The following is a 23,800-nucleotide window of genomic DNA, read 5'->3' as shown; positions in this document are numbered from 1 at the left end:
GGGTCACCACCACCGGTCAGGGTCACCACCACTGGCCAGGGTCACCATCTCCACCACCGGCCAGGGTCACCGTCACCACCACCGGCCAGGGTCACCACCACCGGCCAGGGTCACCACCACCGGCCAGGGTCACCGTCACCACCACCGGCCAGGGTCACCATCTCCACCACCAGCCAGGGTCACCATCACCACCACCGGCCAGGGTCACCACCACCGGCCAGGGTCACCACCACCGGCCAGGGTCACCATCTCCACCACCAGCCAGGGTCACCACCACCGGCCAGGGTCACCACCACCGGCCAGGGTCACCACCACTGGCCAGGGTCACCATCTCCACCACCGGCCAGGGTCACCGTCACCACCACCGGCCAGGGTCACCACCACCGGCCAGGGTCACCATCTCCACCACCGGCCAGGGTCACCACCACCGGCCAGGGTCACCACCACTGGCCAGGGTCACCATCTCCACCACCGGCCAGGGTCACCGTCACCACCACCGGCCAGGGTCACCACCACCGGCCAGGGTCACCATCTCCACCACCGGCCAGGGTCACCACCACCGGCCAGGGTCACCACCACTGGCCAGGGTCACCATCTCCACCACCGGCCAGGGTCACCGTCACCACCACCGGCCAGGGTCACCACCACCGGCCAGGGTCACCATCTCCACCACCGGCCAGGGTCACCGTCACCACCACCGGCCAGGGTCACCACCACCGGCCAGGGTCACCATCTCCACCACCGGCCAGGGTCACCGTCACCACCACCGGCCAGGGTCACCACCACCGGCCAGGGTCACCACCACCGGCCAGGGTCACCACCACCGGCCAGGGTCACCACCACCGGCCAGGGTCACCACCACCGGCCAGGGTCACCACCACCGGCCAGGGTCACCACCACCGGCCAGGGTCACCACCACCGGCCAGGGTCACCACCACCGGCCAGGGTCACCACCACCGGCCAGGGTCACCACCACCGGCCAGGGTCACCACCACCGGCCAGGGTCACCACCACCGGCCAGGGTCACCACCACCGGCCAGGGTCACCACCACCGGCCAGGGTCACCACCACCGGCCAGGGTCACCACCACCGGCCAGGGTCACCACCACCGGCCAGGGTCACCACCACCGGCCAGGGTCACCACCACCGGCCAGGGTCACCACCACCGGCCAGGGTCACCACCACCGGCCAGGGTCACCACCACCGGCCAGGGTCACCACCACCGGCCAGGGTCACCACCACCGGCCAGGGTCACCACCACCGGCCAGGGTCACCACCACCGGCCAGGGTCACCACCACCGGCCAGGGTCACCACCACCGGCCAGGGTCACCACCACCGGCCAGGGTCACCACCACCGGCCAGGGTCACCACCACCGGCCAGGGTCACCACCACCGGCCAGGGTCACCACCACCGGCCACGCGATAACCTAAATAAAGAATTATATTTTCCTCGGAAAAGTTTTGCTTTTCTTAACATTTCTTCGCAAGATGGTCAATCACCGCCCACCTGCTCTTGTTTGTTTGTTTGTTTGTTTGTTTGTTTGTTTGTTTGTTTGTTTGTAAGGCTTTTATTTAGGTTATTTATGATTTATTTTGATCATATTTTTTTGTTTTTTAGATTTCATTATTTACTGAATTACTTATTTCGGCTGTTTGAGTATTTATTTTTTTAATTGGTTTTGTTTATTTTCCCCTAATCTATAATATACTGCGCGAGATGGCGCTCTGTGACCTGTATAGTGTTGGTGTTACTGCGCATGCTTGTGGTATTCACACACACACACACACACACACACACGCACACACACACACACACACACGCACACACACACACACACACACACACACACACACGCACACACACACACACACACACACACACACACACACACACACACACGCACGCACGCGCGCGGCTGAGTGGACAGCGCTCGCGTGTCGTAGTGCAAGAGGCCCGGGTTCGATTTCTAGCAGAGGCAGAAACAATTAGACAGAGTTTCTCTTACCTGATTCGCCTGTTCACCTAGCAGTAAATGGGTACCTGAGAGTTAGACAGCTGCTACAGGCTGCATCCTGTGAATATATGTGTGTGTGTGTGTGTGTGTGTGTGTGTGTGTGTGTGTGTGTGTGTGTGTGTGTGTGTGTGCTAGAAGGAAGTACGTGTAGTAGGTATGAGAGAGAATATAAGGTTGGGAGTGAGTACACTAGACCTCCTGAGGTGAGACTAACGTAGTCCAAGAGCTAACAGCTCGTCTCTGTAGGCACCAGAAGTAGTAGATATATAGACATGGGACCACGGATGGTATTAGTAACTTTATACTCGCAGTGGGTTTACATATGTACTGAAGTTCATGACTTAGTTGTTAGAGCAGCGTGTGTGTGTGTGTGTGTGTGTGTGTGTGTGTGTGTGTGTGTGTGTGTGTGTGTGTGTGTGTGTGTGTGTGTGTGTGTGTGTGTACTCACGTAGATACACTCATCTAGATGTGCCTTCAGGGACAAGTTCGACTCCTGTACCAGCCTTCTGGACGTTCTTAATTTAATACAATTACTCATTTCCCACTTTCATTTTTGTTAGCATATTTCAATGTTGAATTTTGTGTTGAGTTAGCTTCGACGACTTCTTGGTCAACCCTATATCACTTATTGACGGCTCTAACACTGAAAAAGTTCATAACTTTGAACAGGTCTTTTGTGAATACTGTGTCAATTTCTCTTCAAATCTTATATGTCGCTATCATGTCCCTCTTACTCCTCCTGTCCATCAGTTTGGTGAGATTCAGTTTCCTCAGTCTTTCCTTGAAGCTAAGGCCTTCAGCTCAGCAACGATCCTGGTTGATTATCTTCGGATCATTTCTGGTTTTTCCTTTTCCTTTCCCAGACGAGGGCTCCATGTCGGGTTGGTGGCTCCTTAAGACTGGGTCTCACACAGCGGCCGGGTGGGCTCCTGTCTTCTACCTCCTGCAGGCTTAGCGGACGCTGCACGATGCTTTTCTGCTAATGTTGGCGTCCGGTATAAGATTTGTGGATATACAGACGATGTGTCATAATACCGTGGCTGAAGATATGATGACCAAACAACTCATCACAAGATGAAGAGACGACGACGTTTCGGTCCGTCCTGGACCATTATCAAGACGTAGCCTTCACTTGATAGTGGTCCAGGTCGAACCGAAACGTTGTTTCTTCATCTTCTTGTGTGTGGTATGGTCGTCATTTGTGGTTATATCTACCTCCAGGTCTTTCTGCTTCACTGAAGCACGAATCTGTTTCTCTTTCAATCTGTACTGTTGTGCAGGTCTTCTCAATCCTATTCCTAATCTGATAAATTTGCATTTGACACGGTCAAACTCTACCAACCCCTTTCCACATCACTTCTGAACGTGTCCAGATCCGGTTGCAGGGTGTCAGTTGCTAGTAATAATCTGAATCAAAATTTAATTATTGAAAAAACCTTTATTACACTCGCGAAATATAGAACTCCGTCTTCTGGAGCGGATGGCCTAGCATACGACACTCTGAGAGTATTAGCTGACCTGCCCAAGAGTTGCCTGTTTCTACTGTGAGACATAGCCTGAGACAGCTAGGGGGTAGCTACCGGACCGCTGGACACAGACTCGTGATACCCAAGCTAAATTCTCTAAAGACATTCCGAGCCTTGTCTCCAACATCCTGCGTGGAAAAATTCTCGAGAGGATTGTACTGAGCAGGTTAATGGGTCTAACCAGAAATCAAGACACTCAGTACCTGATTGGCTTGCTTCCTCCCAGAAGAACCACTCAGACAGTGCTGAATATTTCGTCAGGTAGAGGTGAAGCTCTCTCGTGCGGCGCTTGTGGTAACTCAAAAAAAGTTTCGACACAGAAAATAGAAATCTAATCTTCGAACATATAATCTCGTTTCGAGCCAAGTGAAGGCTGCTGCCCCGGGCAATAAGGTGCCTCAGAGACAAGCACATCAAGTCCTCTTCAGAGAGGTCAAGGAAAACTCTTCTGTGCTTTTTCAGCTGAGTATACCTCAAGGAAGAATGATTACACCCATACTTAGCATGTATGGGGAGCACAGTAAACTACCGCTCACAGGATGAGTATGGGGTGCACAATGCACTACCGCTCACAGGATGAGTATGGAGTGCACAATACACTACCGCTCACAGGATGAGTATGGAGTGCACAATACACTACCGCTCACAGGATGAGTATGGGGTGCACAATACACTACCGCTCACAGGATGAGTATGGGGTGCACAATACACTACCGCTCACAGGATGAGTATGGGGTGCACAATAAGATCCAGCCTTCAAGTGTAACAACTAAACCTTTATGCATGACTCAAGGACATCAAATTTTCTAGTCATTTAGTCATTTTCAATTCAATTTCTAGTCATTTCTAATCATTTCTAGTCATTCATTTCCTTACTATTACTTCTATGAGGTAATTGTGTTCTATGAGGACGAGTGAGGGGCCTCATAGTCCCTCACTCGTCCTGGTGGGCTGTGTCCGCCTGCTGGCACCCGCCTCGTAACCTGGCACTCCCTGCCACTCCCTTACCTGCCATGTTGTCAGTGCCACCCACTCTTGCCGCCCTCCACCCAGTGCCACCCCTCCATACTCTGCCACCCACGCTCCTCTTTCTCTTGTCTTGCTCTCCCTGCCGCCCTGCTGGTGTTCTCCCTCCCCCTGCCCTCCCCTGCCGCCACCCACCCTGCCCTCCCCTGCCACCACCCACCCTGCCCTCCCCTGCCGCCCTCACAGCCCACACAGAGGCAGGCCTTCCCTTTAACATGAGTTGAGAAAGTTTGTTGGCTACTGTTACCATGGCTTCCAGTCTCCTCTCTCTCTCTCTCTCTCTCTCTCTCTCTCTCTCTCTCTCTCTCTCTCTCTCTCTCTCTCTCTCTCTCTCTCTCTCTCTCTCTCTCTCTCCCTCCGTTCTTCTCCCCCCCTTTCTCTCCCTCCCTCTCTCTCTCTCCCTCCGTTCTTCTCTCCCTTCCTCCCTCCCTGCCTCCCTCCTTCCCTCCCTCCTTCCTTCCTTCCTGCCTTCTTACCTCCTTCTCTTCCTCCCGTCTTACACTTTCTGTCTTCTACTCCCTTCTAACACTCCCTGTCGTCTTGCAATCCTGTCTTATAATATCTCCTAGCCTCTACCCCCACCCTCTCCCTCCCTCCCTCCACTTCATGCTCATCCTCACTATTCCCCTTCCTCTTTGCCATGGTATGTTCTGACAGATCTCTATGGCCTCTATAGTGACTACTCTGGTTATTCAACTTGCTGTGGTCGTCCTGCTTGCTGTAGTCGTCATGCTTCCTATAGCTGCCCTGCTTGCTGTGGTCGTTCTGCTTACAATAGTCTCCCTGCTTGCTGTGGTCGTCCTACTTGCTGTGGTCGTCCTGGTTACTGCGGTCATGTTGCTGTGATCACCAGCTAACTGAAGTAACCAGGTTACTGTGATCACCAACTTATTGAGGTCACCAGATTACCGGGGTCAAAGGTCACTAGAGTCACAAAGCTCTCCATCTTCACATTCTGCCCCCCCCCCCAACCCCAACCCCTCCAATACTCGGACCATAAAGACAGAGACTGGCATGCAAGACGGGAAGAGTCATGCACGACAAAGCTGGTGGAGGTAGCAGAAGGAAACATCTTAACCCAACTTCCCAGCAAGGACACTAACATGACCTCCCTGCAAGGCTGGGGCTGGTAGTCGCTCACAGAGCTGATAATGTTGAGATAATATTGTACACAATCGGCCTTGGGACCAGTAAGAACTGTATTATGGTTTTTGCTTTTAATTACTTGGTGATGATGAAGGCCACAACGAGGAGATACATAATGACACATGGTCAGTATACACCATGTATCTGGGAGGAGAGGGCTGAGAAAGGGAGACAACTCTGGCAGTGTAAACAGACAGTTTCGTCATGGACACTGAAGGACGGTGTGAAGGAAGGATGATACTGTAATAGAAGCTTCGTCCAGTAACCCAGTAGCACATATCTTTAATATTGGAAACAGGGGCGCTGCCAGAATGTTTAAAATAGGCAAATGTTACTATACAAGTATTCAAGAAGAGACAAAGTGTTAAACTTGGTAAATGTCACTGAGATATATACATTGTAATATAATGCAGTCATGACGCAGGCTAATGGAACCCTGTGTTGTAATAAATAGAACCATTGTAGATTCAGGGTTGATAAATACTTTCCCGCTCTGATATAATTCAGAGACAGATAAACAATCCACGCAGAAAGGGAAATATTTATATTTACAGCAACAGACCATTAGATTCCAAGCTATTTGTTTACTAGAATCCAACCCTAACAGATGCAGTATAATGTTAATGGGATCAGAAGTATAGACAAGATTTCGTAGATGTCAAGATGCCGGAGGTGGACCCAAGGAGTCACCGGAAGTAAACATAGGCGATATAACTTCAACAATACATGTATCTGGTAGACTTCAGCACAACAGTTTGGAACATGGACAAGGAATAATTTAGCACTCAAAGAATAGAGGGAATGGAGAAGATCAAATGATCATAGACGTAGATAAACTACACTTGGATTCCTTAGTATACGAGAGCACAATCATCGGATATTTTCATTACACTCTGTAATACAATTTTTGCTGCTAGAAAGTGTTGTTTCTAATTGCTAATGTCTAATTATTCATTAATATCGGGATTAATTAGTATTTTCTATACCTTTGGAAGCATAAGCAATTCGTAAGTAACATTATCAAGGAACACAAAAATATATAAAGATGTTACACAATGTTATCAAACTTTCAAAATATTAGCTCCGCCTACTTCTAATTTCATTTTTACCAGTTAACATTCTTCAGTGCGTGTCCTAAACATAACTTCCTGATCCTGGAAAAAAAATCCTAATTCAGTTTTTACCTCTCCCCCGCACACGTTGTTTCCTTAGAATCCACTTTCTTTTTCATGTCAAAGCTCGTGAAACTTGCTGTGGTCGTCCTGCTTGCTGTGGTCGTCCTGCTTGCTGTGGTCGTCAAGCTTACTATAGTCGTCCTGCTTGCTGTGGTCGTCCTGCTTACTATAGTCGTCCTGCTTGCTGTGGTCGTCCTGCTCACTATAGTCGTCCTGCTTGCTGTGGTCGTCCTGCTTACTATAGTCGCCCTGCCTGCTGTGGTCGTCATGCTTACTACAGTCGCCCTGCCTGCTGTGGTCGTCATGCTTACTACAGTCGCCCTGCCTGCTGTGGTCGTCATGCTTACTACAGTCGCCCTGCCTGCTGTGGTCGTCATGCTTACTACAGTCGCCCTGCTCGCTGTGGTCGTCCTGCTTACTACAGTCGCCCTGCTCGCTGTGGTCGTCCTGCTTACTACAGTCGCCCTGCCTGCTGTGGTCGTCATGCTTACTACAGTCGCCCTGCCTGCTGTGGTCGTCATGCTTACTATAGTCGTCCTGCTTGCTGTGGTCGTCATGCTTACTACAGTCGCCCTGCTCGCTGTGGTCGTCCTGCTTGCTGTGGTCGTCATGCTTACTACAGTCGCCCTGCTTGCTGTGGTCGTCCTGCTTACTACAGTCGCCCTGCTTGCTGTGGTCGTCAAGATTACTATAGTCGTCCTGCTTGCTGTGGTCGTCCTGCTTACTACAGTCGCCCTGCTTGCTGTGGTCGTGACACGTTCTAGAGACCTTCCCATCCCAGCAAGCAGTTCCCATCATACGTCTCCTGACCTGTCCAGCTCCACTCACTAGCTTGGTGATCTTAGCCAGACTTATCTTGTGTATGCTGGATATGTGGTCGTGGTTCCTGTGTCCTTAATCTTGTGCTCCAGTATCACTACCAACTCTACTCTTGTTCTCATCTTCTCTCTCTCTCTCTCTCTCTCTCTCTCTCTCTCTCTCTCTCTCTCTCTCTCTCTCTCTCTCTCTCTCTCTCTCTCTCTCTCTCTCTCTCTCTCTCTCTTTCTTCCTCCTTCCCAGCTTTCCACCTCCTCGAACACTGTGAGGGAACACCTCATAATTTACCTCTCTTAGCTTACTCCACACAGTCACGTCACCTCACAAGCCTCCAAACAGTCACGTCACCTCACATGCCTCCAAACAGTCACGTCACCTCACATGCCTCCAAACAGTCACGTCACCTCACATGCCTCCAAACAGTCACGTCACCTCACATGCCTCCAAACAGTCACGTCACCTCACAAGCCTCCAAACAGTCACGTCACCTCACAAGCCTCCAAACAGTCACGTCACCTCACAAGCCTCCAAACAGTCACGTCACCTCACATGCCTCCAAACAGTCACGTCACCTCACATGCCTCCAAACAGTCACGTCACCTCACAAGCCCCAACAAACACCTCGCAAGCACAGCGCTGTGTGTGTTTGTTGGAAACAGCCGACAATTTGTTTGTCGCATCTCAAGCGCTGTTTTGTACACAAGGAACAGCTGCTTGCTGTTTGTTTTTGTTTGTTGAGTTCAAGAGAACTTTTTGTTCTTGATCGCACTTGTTGTGTTTGGTGTGGGGGGGGGAGGTGGGGGGGAGGAGGTGGGGGGGGGATGTGGGGGTTGTAGGAGGGGGGGGGCAAGGAGGGAGGGGGCGGCTGTGTTGTTTCTGTTATTATATTTCTAATTATTATTACATTTTTTATTATCATTATTATTATATTTTTATATATTATTATATGTGTAAATATGTTTTTTATTGGCGGCCTCACTACATATAATACTCCTTCTGTCACTATATATTATATACGAGGTTTGCCTTCAACAGAGCTCCGGGATATTTATATAAAAATATAGAAGTGAAAGATTTTAAACTGAGAGAGATTTAAGTAAGGTTGAGGAGCCGCGGTACTCAGGTCGGCGTCCGCGACAGGAACTAGTTCCCAGTGCGGCCGCGTAGCAAAACTTCCTATAAACTCTTTAAAAGTCTCCTCGCTTCTCAGAATGAATTATTGCTTCCGTACGAATTTTTAAATTTTGCTTGAGAAGCTTATCTTTAAGGGATACATTTATATTTCTTTCATCTCGCGCTAAGCCCGGACGTCCTCCGCCGGTGCTAATGAGAAATTTAAAAGTGAGTGGCGTGAGAAATGTGACTGTGCCCGCGATAAGACGCATTGTTCCTGCGTGGCCCCGTGGCTTCCTTCTCATTCCCCGCCGCCATTTTCATCTTAAAGCTTAGGGTGTTATCCGGGGTCCGTCCTGAGGCAGCTCAAGCGAGGAGAGGCTCCAGGCTTGCTGCTTGCAGAGTTGTGTGTGTGTGTGTATAGCCGCCTGTAGCCCCTGGCAGTGTTGTCTGGTGTGGCAGGTGTGTGGTGGTGCAGGTGTGGTGGTGTACGTGTGATGATAGTACAGGTGTGTGGTGGTGCAGGTGTAGTGGTGTACGTGTGATGATAATACAGGTGTGTGGTGGTGCAGGTGTGGTGGTGTACGTGTGATGATAGTACAGGTGTGTGGTGGTGCAGGTGTGGTGGTGAACGTGTAATGGTGGTGCAGGTGTGGTGGTGTACGTGTGATGATAGTGCAGGTGTGTGGTGGTGCAGCTTTGGTGGTGTACATGTGATGATAGTGCAGGTGTGTGTAATGATAGTGCAGGTGTGTGGTCCAACCATTGGTGGGGTGTGGCTGTCATTATGGTCCTGACCACCACATGAGTTTAAGAACATTATTTAAGAAACATTATAATTAAGAACATGAGTGACCTTAGCGGGTCATAAGGATCTTATCGCCAGAAGGTTAAGGTGTCAACCCCCTTAAGAACTGCAGTAGATGCTTCAGTATTGACCCTTAACCCTCCCTTAACAAGAAAAAAATTATCTAGAGGAAAGGTCAGTTAATATATGTGACTACGTTAAGGGAAGCACCGTCTGGAGTGTCTCCATATATATATATATATATATATATATATATATATATATATGTATATATATATATATATATATATATATATATATATATATATATATATATATATATATGTATTAACATGTAAGACAGAACGAGTTATAACATTAGCAATTCCTCAAATATGAGGGATGTAAGATAATTATAAAATACTTTTTTTTACGTACACTTAATTAACGTGTAACACTGGTGGGTGCTCGTGGCAGCACCTGTGTCACCACTGCTACTTACACACACACACACACACACACACACACACACACACACACACACAGCGACAGCAGCGTACTCTACACTGGCAAAAGTTAGAACATCATTCAGAAACCTAAGTCAGGAGGCATTTAGGGCACTTTACACTGCCTACGTGAGGCCAGTCTTAGAGTATGCCGCCTCATCATGGAGTCCCCCATCTGAAGAAGCGTATAAGGAAACTGGACAAGGTTCAGAGGTTTGTAACGAGACTCGTTCCAGAGTTACGAGGGATGGGGTATGACGAGCGCCTGAAGGAACTGTGCCTTACGACACTAGAAAAAAGAAGGGAGATGGGGGGGATATGATAAGAACGTATAAAATACTTAGGGGGATTGACAGAGTGGACAGAGACGAAATGTTCACATGGAATAGTAACAGACCGAGGAGACATGGATGGAAGCTGGAAACTCAGATGAGTCACAGGGATGTTAGGAAGTTTTCTTTTAGCGTGAGAGTAGTAGGAAAATGGAATGCACGTAAGGAACAGGTTGTGGAAGCAAATACTATTCATAATTTTAAAACCAGGTATGATAGGGAAATAGGACCAGAGTCAATGCTGTAAACAACCGATGCTCGAAAGGCGGGATCCAAGAGTCAATGCTCGATCCTGTAGACACAAATAGGTGAGTACACACACACACACACACACACACACACACACACACACACACACACACACACACACACACACACACACACACACACAGTCCCAGCCCAATATGACCTTAATTACAACAGCAAAGTCACCACATCACTCAAACACCCACAGATAGGCATCTCCACTGGCATAATATTATTAATACAGATCATGAAAAATATAAATTATTAATGTCAGTGACAGAATATCTGGAAGGTTCTCCCGACAATACATATTATGTTACATAGCAACCAATGGGCGCACATATACTTAGGAAGGCAAGGGGCACGGGAAGGGAACTATCAGGAACAAACGCCAAGAAATTACGACTATATAGCCATTGGTGGTGATGAGGATTTGGGATGGGCCGGGGGGAAGGAATGGTGTCTAACCACTTGGACGGTCGGGGGATTGAACGCCGACCTGCATGAAGCGAGACCGTCGCTCTACCGTCCAACCAACTTACTTTAACGTGGTTAAAGTAAGTTGACCAGGCCACACACTAGAAGGTGAAGGGACGACGACGTTTCGGTCCGTCCTGGACCATTCCTAAGTCGATTGACTGAATATCAATCAGGAATAACAATCACAATCGACTTGAGAATGGTCCAGGACGGACCGAAACGTCGTCGCCCCTTCACCTTCTAGTGTGTTATCTGGTCAAGGGGAAACATTTTACTTCTATGTTTTTCTCTCTAAATGTTACCGCTTTTACCACCAAATACATTCCAACAATTATCACGGATCACTTTATGATTATGAGAAGAATGTTGGGCGGTGAAAATGCGAAACGACAAGAGTACATTAGTACACCATGAGGAGATCAGCAGCAGCCGTCGACTGTCAGAGGTGAGCTGTAGTGGCAGTCCTCCCCCTGGGGGAGATACCGGCACCCTAGTCCCCCTCCCTCCCATCCCTTACCCTTACGCTTACCCTTACCCTTACCCTCATATCCTTCCCAAGTGCTGTATAGTCGTAATGGCTTAGTGCTTCCTCCTGATTCCTCCTGATTGTAATCCTGATAGGATTACCTTACCTAGATACTTCGAGCAATTACAATTATGAGTGTCCTAAATTTAAGATTCATAAATCAGAGGGATAATTATTTAAACAAATAATACACTGTCGTAAGTTCCTCAAATTTATCGTACTTATGACTTCGCAATTGACAAACTATCTGCAGTGTTGCCATGCAAACTGACGCCATGTTAGGGTGGGAACCGACCCTAACTGTTGCCAGGCAGTAATTTGTTTTACCTTTTTAACACTTTTAATCACTGTACAACTTTTTTCCCTCACATCACTCACCGTTACTGCAGCAACTCGCCTCCCTAAACTACTAAACAATTTATCTTAGAAATTACACCAAAATGCGTCACCGAATTCAGCGCATGTCTGAAACGATTGTCACCAAGACATGACGATCATGGCTGCCTCCCATTAGCCACAGAACTGAAATCTTCTCTTCCACTAGTTATGGGATATCTAGACCCTTAGGGGACTTTCTCCTTCCAGTACTACCTTGGGGCTAGGGTACAGCTCACTCCAGATACCTCACAACTGTCGTCATGTACCTGGCTGTACCACATGTACCTGGCTGTACCACATGGACCTGGCTGTACCACATGGACATGGCTGTACCACATGTACCTGGCTGTACCACATAGACCTGGCTGTACCACATGGACCTGGCTGTATCGCATGTACCTGGCTGTACCACATGTACCTGGCTGTACCACATGTACCTGGCTGTACCTGGCTGTACCACATGTACCTGGCTGTACCACATGTACCTGGCTGTACCACATGTACCTGGCTGTACCACATGGACCTGGCTGTACCGCATGTACCTGGCGGTACCACATGTACCTGTCTGTACCACATGTACCTGGCTGTACCACATGTACCTGGCTGTATCGCATGTACCTGTCTGTACCACATGTACCAGCAAACCTGCCCCAGTACCCTATTCTGAGAGTAACATCTGTGAGCGGCCCGTTTATATACTAAAACACGACTCTCGGTACAAATGCTAACCCAAACACAGGTGCAGGTGTGGTGGTGCCGGTTTGATGAGGGGAACAGGTGTGGCTGTTTAGGAATGATTTAGCAGATGTTAGGTGGGGTGCAGGGGTAGGTAGCTAGGATACAGATGATGGGGAGCAAGTGTGGGAGGGCAGGAGTGGGAGTGGAGCTAGTGGGATGAGGGTAAGGATGTGGTATGGCATGTGTGTGTGTGATACTGCAGGTGCGATGGTACAGGTGCAAGGAAGGTATAGAGGGGTGGTTGTGCAGGTGTACTGAGGTTACTTACGTGATCCATTCATGATGAAGGGTGCATGTATGGTGGTACAGGTGTGATTAGGGTACATTTGTTTTGGTGTGAATGTGTAGGGAGGCGTGCGTGTGGTGGTGGAAGATAAGGCTGCTGCGAGTGTGGTAGCGGCCGTATGAGACGGTGATGTGGTAGGCTGGGGATGTGATAGGAAGGGGATGTGGTGGTGGGAGAAGCGCACCATCGCCAGGCGCTGGTATGCCCGTCACACTCAGTTTAATTGTAGCCTCGCCAGGCAAGGAAGGGAGGGCGAAAATTAAGCACAAGTTACGGCGATTAGGGAAAAAGTTATGAGGATAAAATCAGCTGTTCTCTTCAATGTCTGCCCGCTATGGATACTTGGCGTCTGCTGTGGTGGGGCTGTTAGCAAGGGCCAGGTACAGGTGGGTCTGCTGTGGTGGGGCTGTTAGATAACACACACACTAACACACACACACACACACACACACAGCTGGAAGACAGAAGAGTTAGGGGGGACATGATCACCACATACAAGATTCTTAAGGGAATTGTTAGGGTAGATAAAAACAGTCTATTTAACACAAGGGGGACACGCACAAGGGGACACAGGTGGAAACTGAATGCCCAAGTGAGCCACAGAGATATTAGAAAGAACTTTTTTAGTGTCAGAGTGGTTGACAAATGGAATGCATTAGGAAGTGATGTGGTGGAGGCTGACTCCATACACAGTTTCAAATGTAGATATGATAGAGCCCAATAGGCTCAGGAATCTGTACACCTGTTGATTGACGGTTGAGAGGCGGGACCACAGAGCCAGAGCTCAACCCCCGCAAGCACAAATAGGTGAGTACACACACACACACACACACACACACACACACACACACACACACACACACACACACACACACACACACACACACACACACACACACGCGCGCACACACACACACACACACACACACACACTAAACACAGAACACAAAGAGCGCAGTAGCAGCAGAATACTAAGTAATTAGAGGGATGCAGTAATTACCCTGAGTTAAGGGTGGTGGCGTGGGGGTGGGGGGGTGGGGAGGATCCAGTCCCTCTGGCCTCGCATGGAGTGGGGGGGGGAGACAGACCCCTGGCCTCGCATGGGGTGATGGGGGGAGACAGACCCCTGGCCTCGCATGGGGTGATAGGGGGAGACAGACCCCTGGCCTCGCATGGGGTGATGGGGGGAGACAGACCCCTGGCCTCGCATGGGGTGATGGGGGGAGACAGACCCCTGGCCTCGCATGGGGTGATAGGGGGAGACAGACCCCTGGCCTCGCGTGGGATGATGGGGGGAGACAGACCCCTGGCCTTGCGTAGGGTGATGGGGGGAGACAGACCCCTGGCCTCGCGTGGGGTGATGGGGGAAGACAGACCCCTGGCCTCGCGTGGGGTGATGGGGGGGAGACAGACCCCCCTGGCCTCGTGTCCCCCTCCCCAACTCGCTCCCAACACGTGTTTTCACATTGGTGTTGGGCGACGTGAGCGCCACGGGTGAGCGGCGGCGGCAACATTAGGCACCAACAATTGTGCAACAACCGCGTGAGGTGCTTGTCAATTTGACTGATTGGAGCAGAATTGACCGTGCGCCGCCCTGAATTTGTGATTATGTTTAATGGTGTAAGTGCGGGGCTGCTGGTGGCCATCAGGGCAGGTGCTCTAGTGTTGCTCTATTCTGCAGAGGAAGGCTGGCGCGCGATTCCGGCAGATTAAGTTATTAGTAGAGAGCACTAAACCAGTAGGACTAAAATAGTACCTGGTAAGTCTATTAGGAAAATGACAGAGGAAACAAAAGGTACCTTAGACCGTCGGGTATCGAACGCTGACCTGCAAGAAGCGAGGCCGTCGCTGTACCGACCAGTCTTAAGTGACGAGTCCGGTACACTAAGTGTTGTTTTGTCCTGGGCGAGAGGAGGAGGTGGTTGGCGTGGCATTCGGAGCGAGACTGTTGTCGTGAGGTAACCCATTCACTTACTGGCCACGCGAAACTGAACTTTACCTGAGCGAATAGCTTATGACAATAGCTTATGACAATAGCTTATGACAATAGCTTATGACAATAGCAATAATGATATATGTATTTTTATTATTGTCGTTCCATAGAGAGAGACCAAGGAGAGACCTTCCGGTCTCTCCTTGGCACTGGCTTCCACCGGGACCCTTTCTTCCCTCTCTTGGTATTGACTTCCACCGGGACCCTTTCTTCCCACTTTTGGTATTGACTTCCACCGGGACCAGTTTCTTCCCTCTCTTGGTAGTGACTTCCACCGGGACCCTTTCTTCCCTCTCTTGATATTGGCTTCCACTGGGACCCTTTCTTCCCTCTCTTGATATTGACTTCCACCGGGACACCGTCTAGCACAGCAGTACCTGAAAGCTATACATGTTAGGGATTTTACATTGTTCCTTTACCTGACATCTCCTCTGTACTAATGTGAATGTATTGTTTCAAAAGATTTACAAAATCCTCATGTATTTTCCTTGAATTGTATGTATAGATATATAGAGTGGGCAGCTCTCCAGCCGTGGCTTAGTGATGGGCAGCAGGGGGCGTCCTCCCCAGCCTCGTTAACTATACAGAACTGTGTGAACACCACGTCCCCCAGACTTGCCTCTCAGCCCTCACCCCTTCGCCAAGTGCGGGAAACAATTGTTCGCTGTTTTGGTTAGGGTCGCGAGGCCGGATTGTGGCGACGTGTGGAGGGGTGTGGAGGGGTGGTGTGGGGTGGTGAGGGGTGTGGGGGTGTGTGGGGGGTGTGGAGGTGGTGGTGCGGGGTGTGGGGGTGTGTGGGGGATGTGGAGGGGTGTGGAGGGGTGGTGCGGGGTGTGGGGGTGTGTGGGGGGGTGTGGAGGGGTGGTGCGGGGAGTGGGGGGTGTGGAGGGGTGTGGAGGGGTGTGAAGGGTGTTGTGGGTATTTAGGGGCAGTGAGAGGAGTGAAAAGTGTTTAGTGAAGTGAGAGACTGTTACAGGTGAGGCAGGCTAACACAGGTGAGGCAGGCTAACACAAGTGAGGCAGGCTAACACAGATGAGACAGGCTAACACAGGTGAGACAGGCTAACACAAGTGAGGCAGGCTAACACAGATGAGACAGGCTAACACAGGTGAGACAGGCTGACACAAGTGAGGCAGGCTAACACAGATGAGACAGGCTAACACAGGTGAGGCAGGCTAACACAGGTGAGGCAGGCTGACAGATGAGGGACGCCTTCACAGGTAAGAGTGCCAGGGCCACTGTTTACCGTGCCAACAGTAGAGTACACAAGCACACAAATATGAGGAACAGATTGGCCCCGGCGCGCCGCTCACGCCACTCGTCTCATTAAAAACTGTGTTTGCTGTCTCTGCTCGTGCCGCCGCCATCCAACCCAACACAAGGCGAAGCCACAACCCCCACTAAGGCTTGCTTTCATGCTCAAACACCTGTAATGTCGAGCCGTAGAAGGAGGCGGGTGTTAAGGCGACACAGGAGCAGCGGTTGGGCATATTTGAGAAAGCGATGAGGTTGTTTGCCGTGTACCGACCTGGGACCTTCGCCCGGAATACTGAAGACACATCTGGGCTTTGTTAATTATCCCGAGTTGATGACCCTAATGTTATTACGCGACCACAAGCGGTTTGTCCTCCACCGCCCCCCGAGCGCCGCCCCGGAGGGCACACTTCAAATCTTTGTTCCAGCGGCGTTCCAGCGCAGTACACCATCATAATGATAGTAGTAATAATAACAGTGATAAGATGGCTAAGCGGGTTATTTGCAATATTATGCATTTGAGAGTATTTAGTAAATTAGGTGATTGCGTTGTGGAAACATTGCAGACGTGGGCTGCATGTGAGGCGGTCTATACCGCTTCCTGTGCTCCGCGGGACAGACTATACCGCTTCCTGTGCTCTGCGGTACACACTATACCGCTTCCTGTGATACAAGCCGTCTATACTAACTGCAATATAGTCTTTTTGTAAAATATTGAGAGTAAAGTGTATTGTATTTTAAGGTATGATGATAAAGCGAGCGAAGGTTTGCACAAGACATGTGGGCGGTGGAATAATGTATGAGGTACACAGGAAACTCTCAACGCGACGGCCTTCCTCAAATTTGTAGTGGTAGTATAATTCACTTTAATTATTTACTGACTAATCTCACCATTCTGTGGTGAGCTCACAGTTGCTGGTGGGACTGTTTACGTTCACCAACACTAATATTTGAACATACAACGTGAGGATTTTGTATTTTATTTTTTTATTTTTTTATTGAGACATTTAGGTACATCTGCATTTGTGCAGCTGCCTTAGACTATATGAAGGGGGAGTACAGTGTGTCAAAAAGCTAGCTCCGTGATGCTAAAAATCCCCATCACATAGGATGGTTAGTCATACAGAGGCACGTGATAAGTAGCCTGCACTGGCAGACTCTGGGTGCATTATGAGGATATCATGAATACAAGAGTGAATAGAGTAATTGCAAAGCTCCAGGTACCTCATGCCAACGGGTGTGAATGGTCTGATAACTGCGCATTCGGTGATTTGGGAGATCAGGCCCAAGTTCCTGCACACAGAGTTTGCACCTGGAGTGCTCACGATTGGAAGATCCTTCACTTGTAGCCACAGGTAACGGTAACCCAACATGATCCTGGCAACAACTGTGTCGCACAGTCTGGTGGACGTTTTGTGCTGCCCATAAACATAGGCTTCAGATCTAAACATATCATAGCTTTTTATACTGGTGCTTTCAGGTCATTGGGAGTCAGTAATTTCTCTCCTATCAGACCTGAGTGTTTGGAAGAATATATATTTGACAGCAGAGATGGGGATACATAGATCTAATTCAATTTCATCATTGTTACACGCTAATTTGACTGCAATGTCTGTGTCATTATGAAGGGTTATATTTCTGTCATGATATCGATACAAAGGAGATTTGAAACCTTTTACTCTGTGCAGGGATTAGGTAATTTATAATTGCTAGTTTGAGGTTTTTGCTATCGATCTTCCAGAAGAAGTTTTCGATTACCTGAAGAGCTGACTTTGAATCACAAAATATTATTCCTTCTATGTTTTTTAATGTACTGGTCGCTAGTTGTAGTACCTGAGGACACGGTTGAGAGGACACTGGGCACAGCAAACAACAATTCTAAGTGTAATAACAATTTAACAGGTGTGAAGACAACAAAAGAGTAACGCATTCAAGAAGTTCCGCAGAGAAACGTGCGGTAAGTAAGGTGATAATGAAACATGGGTCTGTGGCCCCGTAGACTTGCACCGATTTCTCAAAACTTTCCAAAGACTGTGCGACACAGTAATTGCCAGGATCTGGTTGAGTTTCCGTTACCTGTAGCTACAAGTGAAGGATCTTCCAATCCTGAGCACTCCAGGTGCAAACTCTGTAAGCAGGAACTGGGGCATGGTTTTGCACACTACATCATTGAATGACTAGTTATCAGGCCATTCAGACCCGTTGGCATGAGGTACCTGGAACTTTGCAATGGCTTTATTCACTCTCGTGTTCTTGAAGATATCCTCATAGTGCACCCAAAATTTGCCAGTGCAGGCTACTGAACATATGGCCCAGTATGACTAACCATCCTGCGAGATGGAGACTTTTAGTATCACTGCTGCCTTATTCACTCTTGTGTTGATGATGATATCCTCATAACGAACCCAGAGTCTGCCAGTGCAGACTACTTATCACATGCCTCTGTATGACTAAAAAGAATGTCATGAATGTATGAATTTGCATTACTATAAGAACTGGCATCAGGAAAGAAGCCACCGGAAGACCCCAGCTGCGTTTCAAAGACGCCTGCAAAAGCGACCTCAAGCAATGAGCAGCGACATCAACACTTGGGAGGCAGCAGCTGCGGACAGATCTGCCTGGAGATACAAAGTAGAGAAAGAACTCCAGCAATTCGAGGGCAAACTGAAGAGGCAGGCGGAGGATAAGAGACTTCAGAAGAGGTCTCGACCACTGACAGACACACCCGCTTCGGCGTTTATCTGCGCTCGCTGCAGTCGGGACTGTCATTCTCTGGTTGGACTTCACAACCACAGCAAACGTTGCATCCAACTAGACACTCAGGGCACAACTATATAACGCCATGGGATTGACGGATGCCCACTGTATGACTAACCATCCTGTGTGATGGGGATTTTAGCATCACGTAGCTAGCTTTTTGACACACTGTAATCCCCTTTCATATAGTCTAGTGCAGCTGCACAAATGCAGATGTACCTAAATGTGTTAATAAAAAATGTCTGCTCAAGTCTACGTTGCCATCGACCCATGTTTCATTATCATTTTTCTTACTCTACGTTTCTAAACTGAATTTCTCGTGTGTGTTACTTTTTGTTGTATTCACAACAAAAAATCAATTGGTAAAATCAACTACCCGCTAGGAACGCAAACCACCACAGGTAACATCAACCCCTTACAAACACTGGTGTTATCATCCCTCCAGTGGGAGGTGGTATTGATGGTGGTAGTGGTGGTGGTAGTGGCGATGACGTGGTGGTGGTGATGGTAGGAGGTAATGGTAGGGGGGGATGGTGATAGATGTCGTGGTGGTGGCAGTAGTGGGAGGTGGTGGTAGTGATAGTGGTGATGGAAGGTGGTGGTAGTGGTGGTGGTGGTGGTAGTGATAGTGGTGACGGAGGAAGGGTGAGGGAAATGTTGACATTGAGGCACCAAAGGGAATATATGATGGAGTGTGTTCTGGACCAGCTGCCATATGAGCAGTCCCCATGTGCACCAGGGGGCCCCCCGGGACCCGGGAACGCCATGTTCAAGAGCGGGTACCCGCCATGACGAGGGGAGACGAGCGGGTACCCGCCATGACGAGGGAGACGAGCGGGTACCCGCCATGACGAGGGGAGACGAGTGGGTACCCGCCATGACGAGGGGAGACGAGTGGGTACCCGCCATGACGAGGGAGACGAGCGGGTACCCGCCATGACGAGGAAGACGAGTGGGTACCCGCCATGACGAGGGGAGACGAGTGGGTACCCGCCATGACGAGGGAGACGAGCGGGTACCCGCCATGACGAGGGAGACGAGCGGGTACCCGCCATGACGAGGGGGACGAGCGGGTACCCGCCACGCACATAAGCGGAGATGTGGTCATTTCCATATCATAATGTTGTGTGAGAGAGAGTGATGAATACCTGATGACCGTGACGGGGCTCGCTACTGCGCCTGCGCACCGCGCCGCCCCGCCGCCCGCACTCCCCACTTCCCGCCGCCCACCACCTCCACGCCCCGCCGCCCACCACCCCCACTCCCCGCCGCCCGCACCCCCCACTTCCCGCCGCCCTCACCCCCACGCCCCGCCGCCCACCACCCCCACGCCCGCTCCCTACACTCCACAAACACTACACATTGTCCCCTGATTAACCATATCCGCGGGAAAAACGCTTCGCAGCCAGTGACAATAAGGTCGCTGCGGGGCCCGCTCGGCCAGTGCTTTTGTAGCCTATGACTGTGCGCTGGATGTGTTTATGTTCCGCCAGGATGAGCCGCCGGTCCTGGCTCTGGGGGTTGATGAAGAGTCTGATGAATGGGTCGTTGGTTGGTAAACAAGCAAAGCTGACATCGTCAGGAAAAGATGATGGCTCTCACGAACGATGTCAACTGCAGCCCCCCACAGCTCTGGCAACTGATGTGTGCTCTGTACCACAGCTGTACAACACTGCATGAGCAGCTGTGGTCAGCTGTACAGCACTGCATGAGCAGCTGTGGTCAGCTGTACAGCACTGCATGAGCAGCTGTGGTCAGCTGTTCAGCACTGCATGAGCAGCTGTGGTCAGCTGTACAGCACTGCATGAGCAGCTGTGGTCAGCTGTTCAGCACTGCATGAGCAGCTGTGGTCAGCTGTACAGCACTGCATGAGCAGCTGTGGTCAGCTGTACAGCACTGCATGAGCAGCTGTGGTCAGCTGTACAGCACTGCATGAGCAGCTGTGGTCAGCTGTACAGCACTGCATGAGCAGCTGTGGTCAGCTGTTCAGCACTGCATGAGCAGCTGTGGTCAGCTGTACAGCACTGCATGAGCAGCTGTGGTCAGCTGTTCAGCACTGCATGAGCAGCTGTGGTCAGCTGTACAGCACTGCATGAGCAGCTGTGGTCAGCTGTACAGCACTGCATGAGCAGCTGTGGTCAGCTGTACAGCACTGCATGAGCAGCTGTGGTCAGCTGTACAACACTGCATGAGCACTTGTAGTCAGCTATACAACACTGCATGAGCAGCTATAGTCAGCTGTACAACATTGCATGAGCAGCTGTGGTCAGCTGTACAACGCTGCATGAGCATCTGTGGTCAGCTGTACAACACTGCATGAGCAGCTGTGGTCAGCTGTACAACACTGCATGAGCAGCTGTGTTCACCTGTTAATAACACCTGTTCTGGTTATGTCATAGAAAGTGGGGGCACTTTCTATAGCACTTTCTTGTTGCTAGGGGGGAAGGAACCTGTGTGGGTAGAGCAGATAGAGAGTTGCCTGCAACTCTGCGCCGTAAGGTTAGCGGTCTTTATATCTGACGGAGCCACAGGCCGCCGGACACCACCTCCGGAGCCAGGAGCCACAGGCCGCCGGACACCACCTCCGGAGCCAGGAGCCACAGGCCGCCGGACACCACCTCCGGGGCCAGGAGCCACAGGCCGCCGGACACCACCTCCGGAGCCAGGAGCCACAGGCCGCCGGACACCACCTCCGGAGCCAGGAGCCACAGGCCGCCGGACACCACCTCCGGAGCCAGGAGCCACAGGCCGCCGGACACCACCTCCGGGGCCAGGAGCCACAGGCCGCCGGACACCACCTCCGGGGCCAGGAGCCACAGGCCGCCGGACACCACCTCCGGAGCTAGGAGCCACAGGCCGCCAGACACCACCTCCGGGGCCAGGAGCCACAGGCCGCCGGACACCACCTCCGGAGCCAGGAGCCACAGGCCGCCGGACACCACCTTCGGGGCCAGGAGCCACAGGCCGCCGGACACCACCTCCGGAGCCAGGAGCCACAGGCCGCCAGACACCACCTCCGGGGTCAGGAGCCACAGGCCGCCGGACACCACCTCCGGAGCCAGGAGCCACAGGCCGCCGGACACCACCTCCGGGGCCAGGAGCCACAGGCCGCCGGACACCACCTCCGGGGCCAGGAGCCACAGGCCGCCGGACACCACCTCAGGAGCCAGGAGCCACAGGCCGCCGGACACCACCTCCGGGGCCAGGAGCCACAGGCCGCCGGACACCACCTCCGGAGCCAGGAGCCACAGGCCGCCGGACACCACCTCCGGGGCCAGGAGCCACAGGCCGCCGGACACCACCTCCGGAGCCAGGAGCCACAGGCCGCCGGACACCACCTCCGGGGCCAGGAGCCACAGGCCGCCGGACACCACCTCCGGGGCCAGGAGCCACAGGCCGCCGGACACCACCTCCGGAGCCAGGAGCCACATGCCGCCGGACACCACCTCCGGGGCCAGGAGCCACAGGCCGCCGGACACCACCTCCGGGGCCAGGAGCCACAGGCCGGCGGACACCACCTCCGGAGCCAGGAGCCACAGGCCGCCGGACACCACCTCCGGGGCCAGGAGCCACAGGCCGCCGGACACCACCTCCGGGGCCAGGAGCCACAGGCCGCCGGACACCACCTCCGGGGCCAGGAGCCACAGGCCGCCGGACACCACCTCCGGGGCCAGGAGCCACAGGCCGCCGGACACCACCTCCAGGCGTCGAGTGCGAGACTACCGAGACGGAGGCTGAGCCAAGACGTGATACTCAGCCGGTGCAGCAAGGTTCACTCCATGACCATTATATGAGGAACAGCTGGAACAGCTGCACGGACGACAGGACGGAACATGAGACAACTGTCAGCACGGTTATGAACAATGGTACAGTGGTGGTGCAGCTGTTGCCACCTTTGTGGTGCTCCTGTGGCTATCTTGCGGTTATCTTGAGGTGATTTCGGGGCTTATCGTCCTTAGCGTTCGAATTACGAATCCAAAGCACTGTCCACTCAGCTATCAGGCGCCCTGCTGCCTTCACTACTGCAATGTTCCTACAGGTGTATAAAACTACCTCACTTGGCGAACATTTTGAGCAAATGTGATTCATTTTCACCAATCGTGCATCTCAAGTTAATTAATGGAAGCCGTTCTGAAGATTAATCGTCTTACTCAATGATTAAATCACCGTCAAGGGATTAAACTATCCTTCTCAAGGCGCAAAGTTATCGTACATAAGGAACTCAACTAATCGCACTAAAGAAGTGCCAATCATCATACATCAGGCACTCTGCCCTCCTTGCCAAAAAACTCACGGTCTGGGACCAAAGAATAGGACATTTCTATGGAGAAATTAAAATTCTCACGTGTAATTCAATAACAAATGTTATACACAATGTTGAACTGCAGAAATTTAGAAAATCATATGTGAAAAAACAGGTATTAATACCGTAAGCGATGCCTTAATTCATTGTGCAGAAGAAATAATATCCAAGAACATGTATAGCATATTAAGGCCACTCAGGATCTCAATGCTAAGCGCCTTCACCCCAACACATCATCTTCCGTCGAAGCCTGCAACTCTCACGCCTTAGGGGGGGGCACTCTTCTCGATGGTCTAGGCCCTCAGACACTTCCCCAAAACGCCACTAGTACTGTGCCTACTCTCTGCGACGTGCCAGGGTTTAGACAACTCCTTTGGGCCTAGGCAGTACAGCGG

The 23,800-nt window shown here is 51.0% G+C and overlaps 2 protein-coding genes across 7 annotated transcripts in view; one reads left to right on the top strand and one right to left on the bottom strand.

Moving 5' to 3' along the window:
* Nucleotides 1–23,800, top strand: part of LOC123745261 (myelin transcription factor 1) — a 213,040-nt gene that overhangs the window by 112,951 nt on the left and 76,289 nt on the right. The window lies entirely within an intron of this gene.
* LOC123745108 (protein starmaker-like) lies at nucleotides 6,947–7,684 on the bottom strand. Its single transcript, XM_045725414.2, has one exon. It carries the CDS (start codon nucleotides 7,682–7,684, stop codon nucleotides 6,947–6,949), a length of 738 nt encoding a protein of 245 aa, XP_045581370.2.

The sequence above is a fragment of the Procambarus clarkii genome, chromosome 44, assembly GCF_040958095.1.
Source record: "Procambarus clarkii isolate CNS0578487 chromosome 44, FALCON_Pclarkii_2.0, whole genome shotgun sequence".
In the NCBI taxonomy this organism is placed as follows: Eukaryota; Metazoa; Arthropoda; class Malacostraca; order Decapoda; family Cambaridae; genus Procambarus; species Procambarus clarkii.
The sequence above is the reverse complement of the archived record's forward strand: the minus strand, read 5'-3'. Positions and strand labels throughout refer to the sequence as shown.